This window comes from Dipodomys ordii, unplaced genomic scaffold (genome assembly GCF_000151885.1).
Source record: "Dipodomys ordii isolate 6190 unplaced genomic scaffold, Dord_2.0 Scaffold55, whole genome shotgun sequence".
Taxonomy (NCBI): domain Eukaryota; kingdom Metazoa; phylum Chordata; class Mammalia; order Rodentia; family Heteromyidae; genus Dipodomys; species Dipodomys ordii.
Window position 1 is genome coordinate 7923338 of NW_012267271.1, and position 25091 is coordinate 7948428.

General features: G+C 50.1%; 1 protein-coding gene across 1 annotated transcript in view; it reads right to left on the reverse strand.

Moving 5' to 3' along the window:
• Positions 1 to 24640, reverse strand: part of Ak8 (adenylate kinase 8) — a 142942-nt gene extending 118302 nt beyond the window's left edge. The window contains exons 1-5 of the mRNA XM_013021338.1: positions 24548 to 24640; positions 21037 to 21121; positions 15843 to 15892; positions 10611 to 10724; positions 2947 to 3015 (exon numbers count right to left, since the gene is read on the reverse strand). Coding sequence (XP_012876792.1) covers positions 2947 to 3015; positions 10611 to 10724; positions 15843 to 15892; positions 21037 to 21121; positions 24548 to 24631 — 402 coding nt within the window. The 5' untranslated portion in view covers positions 24632 to 24640. The remainder of the gene's footprint in view (positions 1 to 2946; positions 3016 to 10610; positions 10725 to 15842; positions 15893 to 21036; positions 21122 to 24547) is intronic.
• Between the last annotated feature and the right edge of the window lie 451 nt (positions 24641 to 25091).

Genomic DNA, 25091 nt, shown 5'->3' on the forward strand with positions numbered 1-25091 from the left:
TTCCAATACAAACTGCTAATTTCTCCTTCTCTGGTGCATCTGATGGTCACTTCAAAAAGATTACATTAGGGAAAGGAAGGAAGAAAGAAAAAAGAAAAGGAAGGAGAGAAGGAAGGAAGAAAAAGAAAGAAAAGCCCAGTATTAACTATAGATTCCTGATGAGTTATGATTAGATTATTTTTCCCTAAACACTATCCCCTGCATTCTTTTTGTGCTCTAAATTACCAATTCTAGTCCCTGTGTAGCTAAATAATAATAATTACCATATAAATGAATATGCATATGTGTCATTTTTCTCCCTAAAAGCAAGAAAGCCTGTTTGTTTTGGCGGAGGGTTTGTTTTGCTTTTGAACAACCAAAGCACATAATTAGACACCTCACCTCTCCCTCTGGAGATCTGCCTCCACCGGGATGAGATGAAAAAGGCTCTGGATGCTCCTTGAAGGTTAGAGGAAGTTTTAAAACAAATTGAAGGAGATCTTTCTTTCCTCTGCAGATAACAATGGTGTGGACATGATCTAAATCACACAACTGGGTGGAGAGGAGGGACTTGCTTGAGGATGGCCCTGTTGTGTGGCAGATGCAGGAAAAGGCCAAAGGGAGTAAGCTCCCACACAGCAGCACAGACCGGGCCTCTGCGCAGACCCGGCCTCCGCAAGCAACATAGGCTTCAAATCAACACCATGCCATTTTTGCACTGCGGTTCTGGGACTTGCAGTGGGACCCTCCACAGGATACAGAGCCTGCCCAGGTCCTGAATTCTGCATCTATGAAGGAGGGGATGGTGTACAGCCTCCATGGGGAGCACAGGGACAAGTACTCAGCCCTGGTCACCTTGCTGCCTCTAGATTAGTGGTGGCCACCAATGGTTTAGGAATCAGCCTCTCTGCACAGCATGAGGCACACCTGTGATGATGGAGCAGACAGCTGCCATCACCTCAAAATAATCAAGATTATAAACATCCACATGATCAGTAGTATTAACTACAACACAGTATACTCATGTGCTACATGTAACTGACAACGCTGGTTAGAATACAATGAGATTAATAATATTAGCATGTTGGTAGTGGTGGTGGTTCTGGGGCTTGAACTCAGGGCCCGGGTGCTGTCCTTGAGCTTTTCTGCCCCTTTGAGCCACAGCTCTACTTCTGGCCTTCTGGTGGTTAATTGTTAAGAGTCTCAAGGACCTTCCTACCTGGGCTGGCTTTGAACTGTGATCCTTAGCCTTCTGAGTAGCTAGGATTACAGGTGTGAGCCACCAGCAACTGGCAGCATTGTCATTTTGAGGGTAGTGGCTGTTGGCAAACTCAGGACACCTGGTCTCACACTTGGTCTACAATGTAGAGGGGAGGAGGAGAAAGAGGAGGAGGAGGACAAGGAGGAGGAAGAAGAAGAAGAGGAGGAGGAAGAGGAGGAAGAGGAAGAGGAGGGAGAGGAAGAGGAGGAGGAAAAGGAGGAGGAAGGGCGGAGGAAGAGTTAGAGGAGCTCTAGCAATCCTCTCCTGAGAAGTAATCTGGATTCCATGAGAAATGCCTTTATCCCTTCTGAGACAGAGGGTGGATTACCTAAGGCCGGGGGGGGGGGGGCTCAGCACTGCCTCCCTGCTCATTAGCTACATGAACCTAAAGGGACAAACACAACTGCAAGCAGAGGAAGTTGTTTATGAGTCCACGGCCTCACCCCTAAGTTGTGCATGGAAGGGCCTGACCCAGAACAGCATCCCAAAGACAGTGAGAGATGAACGCCAGCATAGACCCCTGCCCAGGGCCTGCGCAGCCAAGAGCAGCACACACAGTCATGGCACAGTCACCACAAAGCTTCTGGAAACAAGACCCATGCCACGTGTAGGACCCAGAGAAGGCTGGCTGGAGCTCACAGTTGGACCCAGACTGAACCAGTCGGGTGCCAAGACAAAAATATCAACATTCGCCATAGGATTTCAGCCAGCACCCAGAATCTCATAACAGCACATGAAAAATGTCCAGGAGACCAAACACTAGTCCAAGGAGAATAAGGCAAATCTCAGCTCACAGGGAAAGGACAAACGCCATCAGCTCTGGCATAACTCAGATGACCGTGATACTGGAACAAGACTAAAGCAGCTAATATCACAGCTGCCTTAAAAAAACTGGCTAGTCGAAGGATGCAAAGACACCTAGTCTTGGGAAAGAAATAGAAGGTAGAAAGAAGAACTAAGTGGAATTGTTAGAACTGGTAAATAATAAAAATAAAAGAGAGTAGAGTCAAGGACCTAGCTGTGGTTCAATCCAGGTGATCAACTCTGATAATCAGAAAATGAAAAATTAAGAATAGGGCCTCAGGGCCTGTGGGACAACAAGCTGGTGCCAGCAGAGTGCCACAAGGAGAGAAGGAAGAGCATGGGCGAGCAGGGGGCTCAGCTTGACGCCATGAGGTGGCCCAATGGGACAAGCATGGAACCAGCCATGACGCTCTGCCTGCCTCTTAACCAATATTGGGCAAGGCCAGGGGCATCCCAGTTAGCCATGGCCCACCCACCTCTGTCCAGCTCAGAGGCACCTGTCTTGCTGTTGCCCAATCCCCAGGAAGTCTCAGTGTATGTGATCTGACTCTGTCTTCCTCTTGCTCTGGTTTCAGGATGGCTTGTAGTCCCCCACACAGGTTTTCTCCAACAGTACAGAAAATTGTTTGATGAAATCAAGGCTAAATGTGCAATAGCTGCACTAGGCCCTGGGTCTCTTCACATGGCATGCTGGTGGCTTTAACCACTACCACCATCCCTACTTTTTTTTTTGTCATTGTCTCTTGATTGGATGCTCTCCCATGGCTCTCTCTCTTTTCCAGGCTCCCAGTTACTTCTCCTATACACAGCCACAGACATCCACCCAGCTGCTGCAGATCTGCCTCCCAGCCTCCCTGCCTCCCAGCGTCTGGCCACCCCACCCAGGAGGCCCTGGGCCTTACCTTCTGAATGCAGTCGTCATCCCCCATACGCTCCTTGATGAGTGAGATGAGCATATTGTTGGGAAGCGTCTAGAAGAAAGACAGCACAGCGACACAGCATGAGACTCCCACTGCCTGGGCACTGGCTGGAGAGGCTTGTCAGTTCTACACACACACACACACACACACACAGACACTGCCCTGTGACATGGGTGCAGTACCCAGCGGCATGTGTAGCTCACATACCACCCAGGTAAAAGATCCCAGAGAGAGGGAGCGAGGACCCCAGCATGCGCAGCAGACAGGCACAGAGAGGTGGACCACCCACAGTTCCCCTGTGTTGGGGCCTTGCTGGAGCTGGAATGCATCCGACAGGAGTAGGGCCAGACATGACACATGAGGAGGGATAAAGGGTGGTCCTGGGGTAGAAGACCCACAGCTAAGAGGCAGGGCTGGATAGAGCAGCAGCTCAGGAAGGCCTTGGGGCTCAGACACCCAGGGGCAGGGTGACTATGGGCAAGGCTTGACCTTCGTAAACCTCATATACCACATCAATAGAAATTGGTAGCAAGACCTGCTTCCTATTACATAGTTCCCCAGACTTCCCCTGAGAAGCCACGCTGTTACCCTTTTGCCTTTATGATTAGATGACAACCCCACGTTCAGATTCCGATGAGGAACTGTTGATTAACATATCCTATGTCTGACCACTGTGACTTATCCAAACACTGCCTCTGATCCAATCCCGATGGGTCATTTTTCAGGCTCAGGAGATCAGTGTAATCAGTAGGAGCAGGAATCCTTGCTTTCTACCATACTGGAAGGTGAGAGAAGACCCAGAGCTGCAGCAGCCACTTGTAGGTATGAGGTATATATAAGGGAATGAAGCCAGCACCATAGCCAAGCTCAATCCCAGAGTGGCTTTTCCAAGGGTATAAGAATGGTAGATGAGTGGACAGGGAGGGAATGCAGGATGGGGCACCTCTGCTAGGACTATAATGTGTTTGCTTGAAAGTTACAGGGCCACCATGGCTTCTATGAAGTAAACAGCGGAAGAAAGAGAGAATGAATGAATGATACATAGGGAAAGGAAGAGATCTGAGAGGCCAGAAGGCTGGGCAGCATCCAGTGTCTGGACCAACACCTCCTGAGAGTTCTCTTCCTCTGTGTCCTCACAGCAGACACAGCCCTGACTCCGCACTTCTTGCTTAAGCAGGTGGCTCTGGCACACGCCTGGGAGGGTCTGGGAGAGCGCAGTGGGTCGGGAGAGCTGAGAACCTGCACTGCTAACACGTTTCCCTGCCGTGCAGCGCAGACGCTGCTGGACCAGGTCACAGCTGGAAAACCACTGGGCTAAGCAGAGGCCCCCGCCACCTCCCACCCTGGGCCCAGGGACTGCTGGAGAGGCTGGTGGCCTCTTCCTCCTGGCTGTCCAAAGGAACTTCCCAAAGCTGGCAGGAAGTAGGTGGGACAGGCAGGAAGCAGAAAGTATCCTTGTCCTCCCCTCATCCCTTCCTCCCCTTCCTGGCCCTTCCAGCCCTGGCTCCAGGCCTCCCAACGCTCCCCCCCACCCCCACAGCACCCACATGGGAGGCAGCAGTCAAAAAGGCACGGGACATGGGGTCCCCTCTAGTTCACGGTGACACAAGCAGTCTGAGAACATGGGTTGAAAGGTAGCAGATCTGGGTGGGGCACAGCACCCCACAACCATGCAGCAGGGGGCCGGCAGGCAGCTTTGAGCAAGGCCTGGCCTGAGCACCCTGCACCGCTGCCTGCCACCGCGCTGTCTTGAAGCCAGCTTTGATGTGTCACTTCAGCACCAGGCTTGCTGGGACTGCTTCTTGAAGCCCTGCGAAACTGTCTTTGCAGGAATTGGGCTCCCTCCTTCCAGAGGTCTGTGATGCTCTTCCATTCCAGCCCCCCAAGTATGGCTTTAGGGGGAAAATCATGGACAAGAGAATCATGGAAGGGGCCCCGTGTGGCCCAGCCTGGCCCTCGTCTGGCGGCATGGGGACAGCACAGCACAGGGCAGCTTCCTTGTCCTCAGAGCAGGTGGCTTTGTCTGCCCCAGTTTGGATCTTTCCTTGTCCCCTCACCAGCACCCAGAGCTGGCTCAGTGGTTACTGATTTGGTACAGACTGAAGAGGGCAACTGAAGGGCGGGGGCAGCACCAGAACAGCCAGGGATGGAGGAGATGCTGCCCGCCCTGAGGCAGCTGGTGGGGGCTGCACAGGGCCCTGCCCCCTGGAGCCCCTTGGCTTCACAACCAGGCCTTCTCCACTGTAGTAAGCTGTGGCACCTTGGTGGGTGACACCTATTGAGAAGCTAGAGGCCTTCTGATCCATAGTATGGAATTCTAGAAATTCCCAGAGGTAGAGGGGAGGGAAAGCTGAGATGGATCTACCCCCCTGCCTGTCCTCCTCCGGGAAGGGGACGGAAGGAAAAAACGAATACTTGGACTTGAGTTCTCCTGGAAGCTAATCAAGAATCCTTTGAAGATATTGGCTGCAGTGGCACATGCCTGTGCCTTGCCACCTCCTGCGGAGTCTGCATGAGAGATCGCGTTAGACAAAGAGCTTCAAGGAAGCATGCCTGCAGGAAGGGGGTGTTGGTTCAAGGCTTCCCACACATTTGGCTGCACCTTTATTCTTACTATATTCTTCTTGGCTGTACATTCACTGCCTTTATTTTCGTTTTGGCTATTTTTCTACTGATCCAAGAACAGAGCATGTTGTTTCTTTCCAGTCCAACAGAGATGGCTTCTCTAAATAATAAAGACTAGGACCAAAGATTAAATGTGGGCAATGCCCCAATCAATCTACCATCTGATGTGACGCTGCCTCCAGAAACTCCTACAACTTCACAAACAGTTTTGCGGCTCACTCATAGTAAATATAAAAACTTAAAATTTCCAGATATGTTACAACAGGCAGAATTAATGAATTAAACTAAGTTAGAAGGAGTTATCCCAGAACCACAGAGAGTTATAGAAAAAGGGACCCCTGATAATAAAAGGAAAAGAAAGATTTCCCCAACAGTTATGATTAAGTTTAGTCCAGTTTACGTTATAGGGAATAGATGGTAGTTTCCCACAAAATATAAAGTTAGTGACATCACATTTCCTAAACCAACTGATGAACTATTGCCTTATACAGGAGCTTATAAAGATGAAAATAGATGGATTAATATAAAAGGAAAAAGGGTATTTTGGAACTCATTAGATTTTATGCAAAGATTAGGTAGATCTAGACCATTATGGTGTTTATTATTAAAACAACAGTAAGGGGGGGGAGGGGGAAGGAGAAGGATTGGGACTGGGGGGGAGGGGGGAGGCTGGGAAGTGATGTGAAGGGTAAACAAAGGAGGAGGCTGCAATGCTTGGTAAGAAATGTACGCATTATCCTGCCCATGCAATTGTAACCCCTCTGTACAGTATGTTCACAAATAAAATAAAATAAAATTAAAAAAAACAATAAGATAGTTTAAAATAACAATTAGAAATTTATGTGAACAAATATTGGGATTAAAATTATAGAAAACAGAAAAGGCCTGACTCAGCCTAGAAGTGGTTTTTAGGATGGTTTCAAAGGGACTTGAAAATATATGGAAAAAATTAAAAGAGTACAATATAAGTACAGCCCTGTCTTAGGTTTGTTAACTATTAAACATAAAAAGGCTGAATAGATGAAATATGCTATTAAATAATATGCTAGACTTGTTTCGCACCACTTAGCTTAGACAGTTGGTGGGATAGTCATCAATTTTTATGTAATCCATCAATGCTTTGCTTTGCTTAATTCTTGATTACGTGCTTAAATAAACAAAGAATCTATGTCACAGTCACACACTGTATAAAAATGTTAATTCTCCTCAATGAAGATACACTCAGATGCAACTCTTTTGAGTCTGTGTCTGTCTGTCACTTCGCCGACTCCTTGCCCACCTATCCCGAGACCCCGAGACCCCTGTCCCGTCGGTCCCAGTGCTCCGGCCGAGCTGTAATCCCAGTTACATGGGAGCAGAAATCAGGAGGATCAGGATTCAAGGTGAATCCAGGCCCTCAGTTCAAGCCCTACAACCAACCAACCAACAACAACAAAAAAGAGGTGAGCCCAAACAGAATGTTAGTAAGAACTTAACTCCATCAATAACCCAGGAATGGTGGTATACATCTGTGGTCCCAGCTACTGGGAGGCAGAGACAGAAGGATTGAGATCCAAGGTCAGCCCAGGCAATAGTTAGCAATCTCATATCTTGGAAACAAGCTGAAAAGGCACAAGGGACTGGGGCCTGGCTCAAGTGCTACACTTGAGATCCTGAGTTCATTCCCTAGTACTTCCCCCAAAAGTCTGTATCTTTCTGAGTGTGGAAACAAAAGGCCACCAGGTGAGAGGAGTGAAGGCATCTCAGAGCTTGCTGTGATAGGGATGGACAGCCATCCTGGCAGGCAGGGGTGTGGGGCAGGAGGGGGGATGGGCAGGCACGCCCCGGCTGGAGGTCACTGGTGTGGGGAGGCTGGAGGCTAACGGTATCCTAAGACAACAACAGGAACAAAAACTAAACAGAAAATTGTTGGTCGTTAACCATGTGCTGCCAGGTTGGGTCTGACAGTTATTGGCTGGCCTCTTGGACTGTTGGTGGAGACAGCAGGCTGACTTACTGTGCTGTTCACTCCCTGTAGGCAGCAGGCTGGCCTCCTGAGCTGGTCACTGTAGACTATGGGTCAGTGATTTCTGTGTCTGGCTACTGGCCAGACTGAACATTGCCAGGTAAAATTAAATTCTATATGGGTTTGCTTCACAACACCCAGGTCAGGGCAGCCGGGGAGGACAGAACAGGAAGCCAGACACAGTAAAGCAAGAAACACAGAAAAGCTAGCTCCATCCCTGCATGCCCTGGATCCTCCAGATCCCAGCGGCAGCTCTGCCTTGGCTTTGGACATTGCCTGACTCCAGGCTTTGGGTTTGGGACTCTGTCTGACTCCAGACAATCTGAATACTCCCTTTGCTTTTTCTCCTGCAGGGCTTGGGGAGGATCTAGGCCTCATACATGCTAAACCATGAAACCACAACCCTGGCCCCCAGCTTGTAACTGCTCCCAGCCCAAGCCAGCACCTAGATCTTGGCAGGTGGGGGGGATTTAATCTAAGTGAACTGGTAAATGAGCCAGTCAACCTTGCCACCAATGATAGGGCTGAAGCAGTTTGTCCTCCTCTACCCTGGCTGGTGCTCAGTTTGGCAGTACTGTCTATCTCCCCTGGCTGGCAGCTTCCAGGGGTAAGGTGTTTGTCTGTGGTTCTCCCGGAGCGCCAAAGAACAGCGCCTTGTAAGCAGCAGGCAATTAGGAAATGCCTACATGGAGATGGCTTGGTGAACACCAGAACGTTAGAATTTGGCTGAGAAAATTAGGTATTTGAAGGGACTATTGCTACTGGCAAACTGCAGTGTAAAGACTCAATCAGCAGACAATCTGAAGATGGTAATTAATGAGGCCTGGCTGCAGATGAGGCCAGGCCCTGCCCCGCCCAACACACCCACCTGGGCACTCGGGACAGACTGCTCCTTGATGAAGCTCCGTCAGCATCCTTGCCTTTCATCTTCTCTCCACCGTATTTCTGAACCAGGAACCCCAACAAGACGCCCTTGAAAGCATTCGATGTGGTCTGAACCTCGCTGGTAATTAGCGTAACGAAGCCCGGGAGGAGTTGCCTTGCCTCCCTCCTTGGGGCTCAATCCTGGGAACCTAATGAAGCATCTTTAGCCCAGAAACAAGCAGGGAAAGCAGGCACTTTCCTGCCAAGCCTGTGCCCCTGCAGCTGCAACTACAGCTCTGCTTTGCCCGGGGCCTTGGGGAGCACTGGGGGGAAGTGACTCCACTGTGTGTGAAGGACCTTGTTGAATGGGGTCTTCCCTCTCCAGCAAGTTGTCACAAACCCAGGGCTGAGTGTCTCCTGTGGCCTTCCTTCCACCTCTTCCCAGCTCTGAGCCAAGGCCTCACCCAGCACCAGAGCTGACTGCCCAGGATGCCTGACCAGCTGGCTCCAGAGTCCCTGCCTCAGACTTCGGCCTTCAGCTGTTTCTGTGGCTGGTCTGAATGAGGACACAGGAGCTAGGATGGAGTCACCATCAGGAGTGCCCAAGAGCAGACTCATGACAGACAGACAGACAGACAGCAGGGAAGCTAAGGAGCTGCAGAGAGAGTGGTGGTAAGAGCTCAAGTGCTCAAAGGTGCTGGGAGCAGCCAAGGTGCTGCACAAGTGGCCCCGCAGGTCCCAGGAGCCTTTGTGCCCCTGCAGGCCCCTTTCTCTCTGGGCAGCCCATAGGCACTCCTGCTACTTGAGCTAGAGGCTAGCCAACAACATCTTCCTGCCGGCACCATTCGCTGGTAGCCCACAAAGTCTAGAGATTCACTCCAAGTTCTTGTGTTTTTATTGTTTTTGTTTTGTTTTTCGGTTGTGGGGCTTGAACTCTGGGCCTGGGCACTGTCTCTTAAGGCAAGCACTCTACCACTTACGCCACAGTGCCACTTGCGGTTTTCTTGTAGTTCATTGGAGATAAGAGTCTCACGGACTTTCCTGCCCAGGCTGGCTTTGAACTGTGATCCTCAGATCTCAGCCTCCTGAGTAGTTAGGAATGACAGGCGTGAGCCACCTGTACAGGGGCTCAGTCCAAGTTCTTGAAAGAACATTGGCTATTCACACCTATGGTGAAGACCTTGTGGTTGAACAAGCACTGGAAGGAGAGCACTCCAAGACTGGAGCGGGACCAAGCGGTCTCACCCAGGGTACGCCCTGAGCCCTGAGGTAGCCACAGGCTTGGATTAACCACTATGCAAAACAAGTGGTGACCTGGGACACTGGAGTCCCCACCCTTCGCCCTTCACTCTCACCAGCTCACTCAACTTTTGTCTGTCCTGAGGGCTCACAGACAGGGCAGCCTGGCTTCCTCAGCCACACCCCACACCAGCAGGGGAACACTCCCGAGAACCAGGCATGGAGCTGAAAAGGCACGTCCCTGCTTTGGCACATCATAAGCCAAAGAGATTTTTGAAGAAATACTTTGTGTTTCTATCTGGAGTAACCAAAAACAAACCATGCATTCAAGCCTCGTGGACCCTTTTTGTGGGCAGGGAGTGAGTGGGGTGTTACAAAGAGCATGTGGATCCTTTTGGAGCATCCCACCAGATGGGTGTGAGCCAAGCAGAGCAGAAGGGATCTGTCTGCTCCTTAGGGCAGGTGCTGTCCACAGGGCACCTGAGCAGTGGCAGAGAAATGTCTCTCCAGGCCAACATCCCTTTAAATTCACAATCCAGCCCAGCCCAACACATCCTGGTGATGGCCTCCAGGTCTACCATCTGTGGGATGGACACTTGCACTCTGCATCTGCCCCTGGCAGTTGGCTGACCCGAAGAAGAAAAGGAGCAAGCCTGGACCATCAGGACTCCACCTGGACAAATAAAGCTTCTCCCTCCCCCCTTCAGTTCACCAGCGGTCCTCTTCCCATGGGATGCAGGCTCCAGTGTGGAATTCTCTCCTTCCTGCCATTACATCCTGCCTTTTCTCTCTGCTTAACCCAGAAGAAAATGGAACTGGCCAAGCAAGAAGGGGCTGGAAGGAGAATGTGTTGGGAAGTACCCGGCCCCCATTCTACACGAGGCCCCCCTCTCTGCACCTGGCCCAGACCTACCTTGAATTTCTGGTAGTATTTCCTGGCTTCCACAGCATTGGGAGAAAACTTTCTTGCCATTAGGTTCTCCTTAGTGAGGAGATTGCTGTTCAGATGTTTGGAAAGCCACATTGCCTGAAGAAAGGAAAGCAGAAAAGACAACTTCAGTGATAGCAATAAATACACTAGTCCATTCTAGGCCTAGTGTGGTGGCATACATCTGTAACCTACTACTCAGGAGGCTGAGGCAGGAGGATCGTGAGTTTGAGGCCTACTTTGGCTACAAAATAAAACAACTGAAAACAAAAAGGAGCAATTCCATTCATGGGGAAGAGAGCCATCCGTGACTGCAGGGGTCCCCTGAAGAGCCAAATCCACACGGAATCTCCCAGCCTAAGATTCCCACTTGCCTGTACCAGCCCTGGCCCTGCCTTTCAAGGTTTTGTGGATCACAGATTTTGCCAGTACTGGGGCTTGACCTCTTGGCCTTATGTTCTTGCTCAGCTTTGTGCTCACTGCTGGCGGTCTACCCACCTGAGCTGTGTGACTGCATGCACGATGGCCAGACGATGGCAAACCCTTTTCTCCAAGTCTATGGCCAGATCTTATTTTCTGAAATGTCTTTAATAAGCAGAATTTAACCATTTTAATTCTACTTTATTGATTAAAATTTTATTAGTTTATTTAAATGCCTTTACTTCCAACATTTTGCTAGTTAACTGGAAATAAAAGTCTCCCCAATTTGCTGTGAGGACTGTCTTCCAACTGAGATCCTCAGATCTCAGCCTCCTTGAGTACCTGGGGCTATAGGTGTGAGCCACTGGCACTTAGCATAGAAAGTTTTTAACTCTGGGAAAGGAAATATGATCACAACTCTAACTTAGCATTCACTTTCACTTTTTCTTTCTGTTGGTTGTGGGGTTGAAATCAGGGCCTGGGTACTGTCCTTGAACTCTTTCACTCAAGGCTAGTGCTCTGCTACTTTGAGCCACAGTGCCACTTTCAGTTTCCTGGTGGTTCATTGGAGATAAGAATCTCAGGACTTCCCTGCCTGGGCTGGCGTGGAACCATGATCCTCAGATCTCAGCCTCCTGAGTAGCTAGGATTACAGCCACCAGCCACCAGTGCCTAGCCTCAATTTTTTGGGTCATGACATGCTCTGGTGACTATTGTATATACTCTACAAGAGAATAACTTTCCAGACGTGATATCCTCAGCTAAGGCCTGAGAACAGCAAATTCACCAATAGGCCTGACCTTCAATACCAGCTGCCATCTGCCAGGACCTGAAACAGAGGCCAAACCCTATGCTCTCTACACCTTGGGATTTGACACACCCACTGCCTAGGTGAATCTGCACGAACCCTCGTCTCTCAGTCTGCAGGTTCACTACATCTTAGATTCATATTTTGAATCTCTCATCTATGTCTCCTGTTTGAGGAGGGTGAGATGATTCTGGGGGATCTTTTACACTAAGGTATAAAATCCCTACCACTGAAGTTCCTAAGTGAAATCCCTGCTCTAAGTGCAGAAGAGAGTGAGGAGAAACAAAATCACACAAAAAGGGTGAGTTGAGGCCTGTAGATGTTCACTATTTTCTGGTCCTCTTTTATAGCTAAAATAGTTCATTAACCAAACTTTCAAAGTGGGGAATATTTGACAAAATGAATGTGAACCATCTGCACCAAAGGGTGTGGTGCAGGTGCATGTGTGCACACATGTGTATGTGTGTGCTTACTGAAAATTGTGTGTTTTCATTGTAAACTGAAAATCAAATTAAAGTTGGGGTCATGGAAACAAGAAGCAAATAAAACCCGAGTTCCTTAGGAAAAAGTCCCTGTGCTTGGAGCCTGCTCTTGCCAGTGAATCCTTCGTTGTGATCAGAGAAGTACCAGAGCTGGGAATGAGGAAAAGGTGGTATAAGGAAAATGGAAAAGGAATAGGCCAGACTCCATCATCAACAGGTGAGGACTGTTTATTGAGGAACAGCAAGGGGGACAACCTCCAATCCCACAGGAAGGGGTTCCTCAATAAACAGTCCTCCCCTGTTGACGATCGAGTCCAGCCTATCCCTTTTCCATTTTCTCTATATTTGGTGCTTAAAACCCAGGACAGAAAAAGTGCCAGGAGTAACTGGGTCCCCTCCACTAAGGGGCAACCAGTCTCCTGGCCACTTCTCACTGAGCCTTTCCAGTATCTTGTCTCTTTTTCCAAGGCCTTCCTCCATTGGGAGCAGAGAGCCCTCTGAGCTTACTTTGGTTTAAACAGTCACCTGAAAGACCTTGTGGCCTTTGCCTATATAAGCAGTGCATGGCTGTGTGGCTTGAGGTATTATTGGCCTCTGCTTAAACTCAGAGAAAGCCTTATTTCTCCCCCACTTTCTCTCCTTGTCCCAGGACTCTGGATCTCCAGGCAGAGGCTCCCTGCCTTCTGACAAAACTCTACCCACCAGCCAGGAGCCTTCAGGACAATGTAACCAGCCCTTGTTCATAGTGGAGGTGCCCCAACACAAACTTGCCCCTCCCTCCCTTCCTGTCTGTGGCATCCCCAAAGACTCCAGGAGTCTCACCCTTGCTTGACCCCCTGACACCCTTTAATTAGGACTTTGGGGATACCCTCTCCTAATTATTGGAATCTATCCGTCTGCCTTCCCAAAGCTTTAGGGGTGCCTACAAGCAGTGGGAAAGGCCCTGTAGTCCTATCAAATTATCCTAAATGGGCTATGGTGGTCTTGGGATCAAGGATGATGTCCTTGGCCAGGCCCACAGTGGAAGCTGGGTGTGGGGGCTATTGTCTCCTGGGGACCAAGGTTGGAATGACCTGCCTGTAGACAAGCATGTGAGCACACACCTGGTGTTTTGCTTGACCCTGTGGAATAAGGCAGGACTTAGTCCTTCAGGTAGTGCCAGGGACAAAAGCCCTTATCAAAGGAGCCTCATGCTGAGCGACTGGACTCACTGGGAACATGGCTAATAGGTGTCACTCCTGGGAGTTCCCAGTATCAGGATTACTGGGGGCCTTTCCAATTGGTTGGGTCTTGCTCCACCAGATTCTGATAACGCCATCATAGCGCAGTCCAGGGACCAGCATTTTCAAGCATCTTGGCAATGCTAACAGGGGACAGACCTGCAAGCTCTGGGTTTCTAACAATGACACATAACATGGTGATTCAGGTTACAGTGGTCGGGCTCAAGTGGGGAGGGGCTCACTAGAGAGAGGAGTAGAAGGTGACAGTCTATACAGAGGAGTCAGACAGAAGGATGGAAGAACAGATTGCTGACAGTTAGACCAGCTAATTCTAAAGGTATGGCAGAGTGTCTTGTACAAGGATCAGCTATCTTAGCTTTTTTTTTGTGTGTGTGTGTGTGTGTGTGTGTGTGCCAGTTAAGCCAGGTACTGGTGGGTAGCACCTGTAATCCTAGCTACTCAAGAGGTAGAGATCTGAGGATCACAGTTCAAAGCCAGCATAGGCATGGAATTCTTACCTCCAATTAACCACCAAAATGCCAGATGAGGAGCTGTGGCTCAAGTAGTAGAGTGCTAGCCTTGAGTGCAAAAGCTCAGGGACAGGGCACAAGGCCTGAGTTCAAGACCCAGTACTGCCAGTTAATTGAGGAACTACCTGCCTCATGAGCAAGGACTTTGTTTTTAGGGCAGAGCTCCATGGTGCTCACTAACAGCTTTTTAAAAGGCAGAAAGAGTCCCATCTCAGATGATTAAAATTTGAAGCTGGGCGCCAGTGGCTCATGCCTGTAACCCTAGCTACTCAGGAGGCTGAGAGCTGAGGATCGAGGTTCAAAGCCAGCCTGGGCAGGAAAAGCCATAAAACTCTTATCTCCAATAAACCACCAGAAAACCAGAAGTGGCGCTATGGCTCAAGTGGTAGAGCACTAGCCTTGAGCTGAAGAGCTGAGGGACAGCACTCAGGCCCCCTGACCACAGTTCAAGCCCCCTGACCAACAACAACAACAAAAAATTTGAATACAATTTTGATACTTAAAAAAAAATGGAGCTGACAGGGCTGGGAAGGTGGCTCAGTGGTAGAGCGCTTGCCTTGCATGCTCAAGGCCCTGGGTTCGATTCCTCAGCACTACATAAGCAAAAAGAAAAAAGCCAGAAGTGGCGCTGTGGCTCAAGTGGTAGAACGCTAGCCTTGAGCTGAAGAGCTGAGGGACAGCGCCCAGGCCCAGAGTTCAGGCCCCACGACCGGACCCAAAAAAAAAAAATGGAGCTGAGGGCTGGGAAGGTGGTTCAGTGGTAGAGCGCTTGCCTTGCATGCATGAGGCGCTGGGTTCGATTCCTCAGCACCACATAAGCAAAAAAAAAATGGAGCTGAGGTCTAGGTCCGCTGAGCTCAGTAACAGACTCCTTGCCTAGCACATGCAAGGCCCTGTTTCCATCCAAAGCCCTGGAGGGTGGGTGTGAGGGGAAACCCAAGAAATGAAGCATAGATGGAAAACCAGTTCCAGCTCTGGACATGTCTGCCTCAAGAGAGGAGACAAGGACTCTTTGGGACTGAGGTAATTGCTGGATCTTTGGAGGGTGGGACAGGTAGGAGAGGGCATGTCCCAGGGCCTGGGCACTGTCCTTGAAAGCCTCACGGACTTTCCTGCCTGGGCTGGCTTCAAACCATGATCCTCAGACCTTAGCCTCCTGAGTAGCTAGGATTACAGATGTGAGCCATTGGTACTCTATTTGCTGGATCTTTAATACTAAATTTTCTTTCAAATGGAGAGAGAACAAGGCCAAGGTGGCAAGGTGATAAACGTCTGTCAATTCCGGGACCTAGGCACATGAACACTTGTGCTGGTTTCTGTGCTTTCCTGTTTGTACACGTGAGTACTTGTGCTGGTCTCTGTGCTTTCCTGAGTGTTTAGACTATTTCATAATCAAAAACTGTGACAAGGGATCAAGATTCCATGCTAGAAGCCTCTGGAATGTGTATGCTGTTGAACCCAGCCCTCCTGATCAGAAAACGCACCCCAAGGCTATAGCTAAGAGTGCAATTACTTCGGGAAGGGGTGTTCATAAGAACATTCTGGAAGGGCTGTGCTGGGGTGGTTGGGGCACTGTGTTTTTGTGTATTTTCTAGGTTTCCTACTATGAACTGTACATAGGCTTTTGTAACGAGAAGGTATGAAGGAAGAGAAGCTGCCGGGCTGGGTTATACAGACAATGCACGCAGGCGCAGCGCCTTGCAGCTGGAGCGTAAATGAGGGATGACAATAACACAACACTTAATATGTGCACTTACTATGGTTGTTTTCCCCGAGGCGGGTGGACCTAATACCACAATCTTCGGCACTGTAGAATAAAAAGATTTGAATGTCACCACTCAGCATGACAGAGCAGCCTCCCTGGTGGTGGCACTCGGGTGTATTTATTTCTTTCCTCCCCAGATTTCATTTCTGCTGTTGACATGGCCATTTATAACCCAGCGGCCGGGAGCCGCTCCTACCAGGAAACTTGTCTGTGTTTAGAGGTAAGCGATCACTGAGATGGTTTATTTTTCTCTCTCCATGGGGACATGGACACGGCAGCTTATTTGCCAAACTAATAAATATCAAGAACAATTGGGACTTCAAACACCATAAAGCATTTTAAACAGGGACTTTGTCTCAGGGACATTCTCTCAAATAAAGTTGTATTTTATGTAAATTGACCTTCGAAGTTATGGGTATATATATTTTTTATTTATATATATATATGTATATATATATATATGCCTTTTTATTTAGCAAATCGTATCCCCCATCATTTTACAGAGGAAAATAATGGAAAGAGGCCTAGAGTGCATGAACCAAATTTATAAAACCCAAGGCAGGAAAGTATTTGTTTTCAGATATGGGTATTTCTATGCAAATGAAAAAAAAATCAAAACCAAAAACCTGACATTTCATTTGCAGATTCCTAAAGCAGCTACCAGAACACAGAGTAGGTGCCAGCCACTGGAAAGGGGCAGACCACCATGGGAACAGGTGATAGAGGCCAAGGCACAGGTCAGAGGAAGGAAACCGGATGCCAAGTTCAGACCCAGATCAGTGGTGACAGCTTGCTGAGCTGAGGTCCCTGCCCATCCCCATGAAAAGCAGGTCCTCAGGGGACACATGAACTAATAGGTCTGACCTGTCACCATCTGGGCCTGAGTGTTGGGCCAATGGAGCTCATTTTGCAGATAAGGAAACAGGTCAGGAGACACCCAGGGTCTGGCTGTTTCTTCCATGCAGGACCTAAGGGGCCCCATTCTCTGCCTTGGCTGGTTGGCTGGGCAGGGCCTTCCAGCACCCTCTCTCTGAGTGAGAAAAGCCATGTAGAAAAACACTTCTTTCTCAGCCAAGTCTGATGATGAGGTGACTTTGGGAACACTCACATCCTCCAGGGAGAGGACAAGGAGGTTGGCACTGGAATGTCATACAAGGTTTGGGGGACCACAGGAAGGGCCATCAAAAGGAGAGGGGCCTCTTCTAGCCCTGGCAGGGAGGCTCCCTTGGGTCACAGGGAGGCCACCTGTGTGGCCAAAGTCAGAACAAGGGACTGACGGAGCGAGGGGGCATCGGCCTGCTGTTCATCGCCCCACTGTGCTAAGGGGGTTCTAATCACAGGTCTTCATCAGATGCAGCTGGGTTCGGGCGCCAGAGAAGAAAGGAGATCCGTGGCGACCAGGGCATCGAATCCCCAGTAGTGCTTTCTTCCTGGGAAAGTTGCTGGGCCAGAGCTGCAGAGAAGCCCTCCCCCTCTCAAACTGTACTCGTCTCTGAAAATACTTTAAAAGCGGAACATCCGCGGGCTTTCACCCCACCTCATTTCTCGTACTCATTTATGTGATTAATTTCGGTTTCTTAAAATCTAACACCTTGAAACTCCAGCCCAGCTCCTGAGTAATTATTTATAAACAGTGTCATAAAAGGCTGCTTGACTGCCAAGAGTAATCAACTTCCCCCAGCTGCTTCAAAGGAAATCAAAGAGCCCTTCCATCCGCGAAGCCTTTTGAGGTTTAACTAGGAGCATGATTTAAAATTCACAAGAAAACCCTTAGGTATTGGGGCTCTAATACACAGCTTTCCTGGACAAACGTTTGATAAGAAACGAAATACACCATTATATCCACCACCGCCTGTTTTAATATTGCCCAGGGCCACTGTAAATGCTCACTTTGTACTAAATCTGCTTTTCTGGTGGGAAGGGTATGCCAGCGCCGGGCCGGGCTGGCTCTGCTCCCCAGGTGCTAACAGGTGGGATGAGCTCCGAGCCTTCCCTCCTGCCACACCAGTCACCTGCCAGTGCTCCCACGGTCCAGCAGGCAGCAGGGCTGAGGTCCTGGCTCCAGGTGACACGGCCACTATGTGGTCAGAAGGAAGCATGACAATCTGACAAGTAGCCCAAGGTACTGGAAAATGCTTATAGTACTCTTCCATGGCTTCTGCACTGCAACCTAAGAGGTTGGGCTCCAATGGATTCCATGCTTCATCCCACTTCTGGAAAGGTCACAAAGGCGGCTGGCCTCCTGCACCCCATCCTCCACCAGGCTCTGGGGAGGTTCACACAAGGGGAGAGGGGCCCACCAAGTCACTGTCCTCTTTCATTAACTGGCTGGGAAGGGAACTGAAGATGACCCAATAGCCAGAAATGCTGCAGGCCCAGGGCCTGGGCTGCAGGGACAAGCTAACCCCCCTCAACAAGGGTTCCTGGAATCTCGTGACTGTACCTGGAAAGCATCACTCCATTCAAGAGAGGAGCCATGATGCAGAACAACATGGAGGACACGGTAAAGAATCTGCGGAAGGCAGCCTTTGGAAAGCCAGGAGCCCCTGGAATGCATGCAAGGAGGTAACACAGGGACCCCCACAAAGGAAAGAGGCTATCCAGTGGTCATGGCTACACTGCATTAAACCCAGATGACAACACTCAAACTTGACAACCTGTACAACAATGCGTTTGACATTGTGATGTCAATCTGTGGCCAGAGTAGTAGGAGATGGAATCTGTCTAGGTTCTATGTCCAGGTTGGAGGCCTAGGGAAGCCAAGTGGGGGGGGGGGGGCGAGAATGGTGGAGAGGAGGGGAGACGGATCTACCCAATGTCTCTCTGATTGGATAGCTCAAGCGGTCTTCAAACCCATCTGCTGCCCCTCTGGTGGGGGGGAGGCTGAAGTGGGGGGGGGGGGGAGGCTGGCCTGAAGCTCAGGGCACACCCCCCCCCAGGCAGGCAGGCAGGCAGGTTGTGCCAATTAACAGGAGAAATTGTCAGTGCGACCTAGTCATCATCACTCACAATGTGTGTGTGTGTGTGTGTGTGTGTGTGCCTGTACACATGTGCACATGTGTCAGTCCTAGGACTTAAACTCAGGGTCTCATGCCCTCACTTGGGTTTTTTGCTCACAGCTGGTTACTCTATCACATGAATTATACCTTCACTTCTGGGTTTTGTGGATTAATTAGAAGGAGGAGTCTCAGGTTTTCCTGTCCAGGCTGGCTTCCAAACTTGATTCTCAGATCTCAGCTTCCTGAGCAGGATGACAGGCGTGAGCCAGGGCCTAGCTCACAACTTTTAATTCAGGAAAATCCCATTTAGCTTCCCACAAGCCAGCCCACACTCTGGCATCCAGGGAGATCCGGGCTCTCATTCTGCCAGCTATCTCTGATTGGCTACCAGACCTCTCCTGAGTGTTGGGCCAATGGTGCTTACTTTGCAAATATGGAAATAGGCCAAGAGATATCCAGAGACTGGCTGTCACTTCTGGCCACCCAGAAGCCTGAAGGCCCTGGTGGGGGGCAGAGCCAGCAGCTCCACTCTGTATTACCACCAGCCTCTGCATGGCCTCCTTAGCTTTCACGTTGCTCTTATTGCCCTTTGGCTTCACTTCTTTTTCATCTTGCATTCACTTCTCTTTATTTTTGGTGGTACTGGGGTTTGAACACAGGGTCTTGCACTTGGTAGGCTTGCACTTACTCAACTACTTGAGCCCTGCCTCTAGCCCTTTTTGACTTATTTTTCAGGCAGTTTCTCACTGTTTTTCCAGGAAGCCAGTCTTAGACCTTAATCCCCCTGTTTACATCTTGCCCATAACTGAGATTACAGCTATTTGATGAACTGATGGCAGGCAGGGGCGGGAGTGGGGGTGGGGAGGAGTGTCTTACTAACTTTTCCTCCAGGCTGGGCTTGAACCATGATGCTCCCAAGCTTAACTTCCTGAGTGGTTAGGATTACATACATAAGCCACTGCAACTGACTTTTTTATTTATCTTGCAAGTCCTGGAGCTTGAACTCAGGGCTTGGGCATTGTCCCTGAGCCTCTTCATGCTCAAGGCAGTGCTCTACCACTTGAGCCACAGCACCACTTCCAACTTTTTCTCAGTAGTTTCTAGAGATGAGTCTCACAGACTTTTCTGCCTGGGTTGCTTCAAACCAGGATCCTCAATCCTCATATCTCATCCTACTGAGTAGTGAGGATTACAGGCATGAGCCACTGGAGCCCAATGGCATTTTTTTTTTTTTTTGTCGGTCGTGGGGCTTGAACTCTGGGCTTGGGCGCTGTCCCTCAGCTCTTCAGCTCAAGGCGAGCGCTCTACCACTTGAGCTACAGCGCCACTTCCAGTTTTCTGGTGGTTTATTGGAGATAGGAGTCTCACGGTCTCTCCTGCCCAGGCTGGCTTTGAACCGAGATCCTCAGATCTCAGCCTCCTGAGTAGTGAGGATTACAGGCATGAGCCACTGGAGCCCAATGGCATTTTTTTAAATGATGACTTAGCATCATTTTTCTCCTTAGGCCATGTGACCCCACACGGGGGCATCTCAGGCTTCTAGCCCATGAAGCTGCAGCATACCGTTCCCTGGTTTGCTGATAGCTTAAAGCAGCTTAGGGGTCCAGTGGAAAAAACACTGCACTGCCAAGATACTGGTTCCCCTCACTGACGGCTCATCTAGGGCAGAATGACCATCCACTTGGCAAACTACAGAAATGGGGTGCAGTAAGAGAGCCTGCTTGCTTGAGCACCTCTGTCTTTGCTCCTGCCTGCTTCCCAGTTCTATGCTCTGGCCTTGTGTTTGGCTGTTCTGCTCTCCTGCCGAGGTTTGGGAGCTCTGGAACTCATTAGCAGGCACTGATAATGAGAGCATCAGAAAAGCCCAAGTGCTCACCTGTCTAGGTATACCAGAAACCCATCGTCAGTGATCAGAGAGCTTAAACCCAACAGGCGACATCAGTGAGGGCAGGCGGAAGCATTAATAATTGATTCTGTGGGCTATTCTGAGGTTTGCATTTCAATAACTCGGCAAGAGAATTTTTAGTGGTTAGGCTCCAAAAGAAATGGAAAGCATTTTCCAATTAACTACCATGTTGTCAAAAGCCCTGCCCTGTTTTCACCCTCCTCCCGACACAGGTGGTGCCCAGGGTAGGGTAGGCCTCCTGGAAGAGGAGCAGGGCAGCTGAGGCACACCCAAGTGCTCACCATGGTCGTTGTTCCGATGCAAGTGCTCGATCATGAAGGGGATGGGGTCCTCGGGCTGGTGGATCAGCAGCTGCTCCAGCATGGCCTGTGGGCACAGGGCAGACACTCAGGTGGTTAACACCTGCAGGGCCCCTGGTTGCTATGGATACTAAGGACTTGCTCTCTCCATTGAACTGCCCCCCCCACATGCCTTCATCTTTGTATCAAGGGACCCGGCCCCTGCTCCTACTTATACCTACTGGGCTGCCTGTAAGCTGAGGCATGAGGGGGACTGAGTGGGTGCTGCTGGGAAGGGATGTGGAGGGAGGCAGATGTAGGGGCAGCGCTGGAGGAACCATAGCCTTGGTGCAGAGCAGGGAGACCAAGGCCCTCACCTGGCCTTTCCTTTGTTCTCCTACACTGCTGTCTCCTCAGCCTGAACTTTTTTATTATTATTAATTATAATTATTATTAGTGCCAGTACCGAGGCTTGAATGCAGGGCCTTGAGCTCTCCTTTGGCTTTTTCATTCAAGACTAGTGTTCTACCACTTACACCACACCTCCACTTCCAGAATTTTGCTGGTTAACTAGTGGTTAGAATCTCTTGGAATTTTCTGCTGGGGCTGGCTTTGAACCAGGATCTTCAGATCTCAGCCTCCTGAGTAGCTAGGATTAGACATGAGCTACAGGCATCCACCATCTCTTCCTCACTCTTTTTTTTTTTTTGGTCATGGGCCTTGAACTGTAGGCCTGGGTGCTGTTTCTGAGCTCTTTAGCTCAAGGCTAGCACTCTACCACTTGAGCCACAGCACCACTTCCAGCCTTTTCCATTTATGTGGTGCTGAGGAATCGAACCCAGGGCCTCATGCATGTGAGTCAAGCGCTCTACCACTGAGCCACCTTCCCAACCCCTCTTCCTCATTCTTGTCCTAGCTAACTTCTGGGTCCTCAGGTCTCATGGAAATAGACCTTCCTGACCATGTGTGCTTAGTATGTGCCCATTTGTCCAATGTTCCTGCACAGCCCCACTGTGAGGCTCCTGCTCCTCTGCTCACCTTGTTCCTGCTCATTCAAGCAAAATTCCTTCTCCTAAACAGGCCACGGGTTCTGTGGACTTTACCATCCAACTGGGTCTTCAGGCAAGTCATGAGGGGTACCCAGTAAAAATGTTTGTTATAGAACACGGCCATCACTACTACGAGAGGCAAAGGGGCACTGGTGGCTCACGCCTGCAATCCTAGCTACTTAGGAGGCCTAGAGCTGAGAATCATGGTTCAAAGCCAGCTCAGGTAGGAAAGTCCATGAGACTCTTCTCTAATGAACTACCAGAAAACCACACGTGGAACTGTAGCTTAAAGTGGTAGAGCTCTAGCCCTCGGCAAAAGAGCTCAGGGACAGCCCCACAACCAATTTAAACAACAACAACAACAACAAACAACCAAACAGGGACTAAATATTTATCAAGAGTCCTGGGATTCTCTGGCCACATATTCCTATTGAAGCAAACAAAGGGAAAACAGCTCCCAGGGATTTAGTACAAATGGTACAAAAAATGAACTGGGTTGCTGGGGCAATTGAAAGTATGGCACAGTAAAAAAGAGCACTAAATTGTGAAAAGTCCTGGCTCTCATTCTGTCCCCATCCAGCCCCTTCCTTTTACTGGGCCTCAGCTTCCCCGTCTGTTCAATGGCCAGGTTGGAGTCAATACATGTACATGAGTGATGTGGGGCCAACCTCCCAGGTTGGCTTAGTGGTAGAGTGCTTGCCTAGCAGGCATGAAGCTCTGGGTTTGATTCCTTGGTACCACATAAACAAAACAAAACAAGAGTGATGTGCTTTAAGATTTTAGACAGCTTGCTTGAGATTCAGTGTTTGCACATTTACTGTGTATTAGGAAAATACATCAAACCCATAACTTAAATGATATTGATTAGGATAAGGGGGAAAGAAGCTACTTTAAAAAAAAGAAAATGAGTTGCTTCCAAGGAAAGATTATGTTAAAATGGAAAGTGTAGTAGCAGTTATGAACCTATCAAATCTGATTGTTTCATAGAACCATACACACACAACAACCACAAAAAAACTGAGTGCAGATGAAATCCAAATGAGTGGAAGCCTGAGTCTTGGCAGGTATGGTATTGTGCCCTGTTGCTTTCCTGATTTTAACATGGAAGATATAACCCAGGGAACCCAGGGCAAGGGTAGATCAGAACTCCACACTATTTCTGTAACTTTCTGAGTTAAAATTATGTGAAAATAAATGTTACCTCCCCCAAAAAAGGGTCTAAACAATGGAAAGAACACCCAAATGATGAAGGACTGGAAATGTTTCTTGAGCAGCTGCTCAACCAATCACATCTGAATACATTCTGATGACCACATCCCCCAGGAACTCTCCAACTGACCAATCCCTACTCTTTTAACAGCTATTTTCTTGTGTGTATGTGTGTGTGCAAGTGTGTGTGGACACGCACGCCAATACCAGGACTAAACCTCAAGACCTAGGCACTGTGCCTTAACTTTGTTTTTTTGTTTTTGTTTTGCCATTCCTCGGGCATGAACTCAGTGTCTGGGCGCTGTCCCTGAGCTTCTTTTGCTCAAGCCAGCGCTCTACCATTTGAGTCACAGTGCTACTTCTGGCTTTTTCTGTGATGTGGTATGGAGGAATCGAATCCAGGGCCTCATGCATGCTAGGCAAGTGCTCTACCACTGAGCCACCTTCCCAGCTCTGTCCCTTAACTTTTCAGCTCAAAGCTAGCACTCTATCACTTGAGCCTCACCTTCACTTCTGGCTTTTTGCTAATTAATTGCAGATAAGAGTCTCAGACTTTCTTTCTCCAGGCTGGCTTCCAACTATGATGCTCAGATCTCGACCTCCTGAGTAGCTAGAAATACAGGTGTGAAACACCCTCACCTAGCTTTTATTTTCTGATCAGACATCTCTTTCCCTGGACAATGTACACTTTCTAAAGTGTGTTTTGGGGGATGCCTGGGTTTCTTAACGTGAGCTTGGGTCAGAGGATCTACCTCTGGGAAGGGGGTGTATCCCAAGCAGCAGATGGACGTTGGGAAACTGAGTTCCAGCTGCCCTTTGGCCGTACAACATGATAGGCCATGAGTTCTTCCAGTCCAGCTTCTAAAAGCTTTTACTTCCAGAGGGGCACAAGTGAGGTTGAGGCTGTGCCTAAGGTCACCCAATGGGCTGGGAGCAGGGCAGGAAACGCTGGACTAACGTTGTTTGCTATCTCAGGGAATGTAACCTTGAACTTGAACGACCCCCAGCACAGAAGCCTGTATAGACTTCGGCGCCCCGAAGGTCCCCCAGGAGACCTCCTGAGAGCGCCATCTCATGGGGGGTAGAAAGCGTCCTGCCCGGGCTGGCCGGTCCCTTCCTTCCCTCGTCCGGGGTCCGCCAGGGCTGAGCCCCGCAGGTCAGCTCGAGGGCCCGCGGAGCGACGGCCAGGCGGACTCCAACGCCCAGAGGAGGGGCCTCGCCGCGCACCCCGACGCCACCACAGAGCCTCCGGTCACCTGCATCAGCTCGAAGATGTGGTTCTCCTCCCCGTACTTGGGCATTTCCGGGGGGATGCGGTGCGGCGCCGTGGTCGCGTCCATGTCGGCCGCAGAGCCACTTGCTTCCTAGTAACCGCGTCGCTAGGGCGCGCTCCTTGCGTCATCAGCGCGCGCCCCGCCAGCTCCGCCCCCTCGAGCGCGCGGCCCCACCCTTCGCCCCGCCCCGTAGCACCTGCGGCGCGTGAGGTCCCGGGCTCCGGGCCCGGTTCTCTCCGTCCTGGCCTCGCCTCTCTGGCCCGGTCCTCTCCAGCCGGCATCGCACTTCCCCCTGTGCCTCCTAGCGGGGCCCCTCGCTTTCCCTGGGGTTCCAGGGTCACAGGGGTCCTCGAAGGGGCCCCTCTGTGTGCTCCCCCCGGCCCCACCCGCTTCTGCTGCCGCCGCCGTGCCTGGTCCGGGAGCCGGGCCGGGGCCAGCCCTGGATCTGCCTCCTGAGCCTCAGTTTCCCTATCCGGAGCCGCGGCGGGGCCGGGCGTTTGCGGCATCGGCGGCGGGGAGCGGGGAG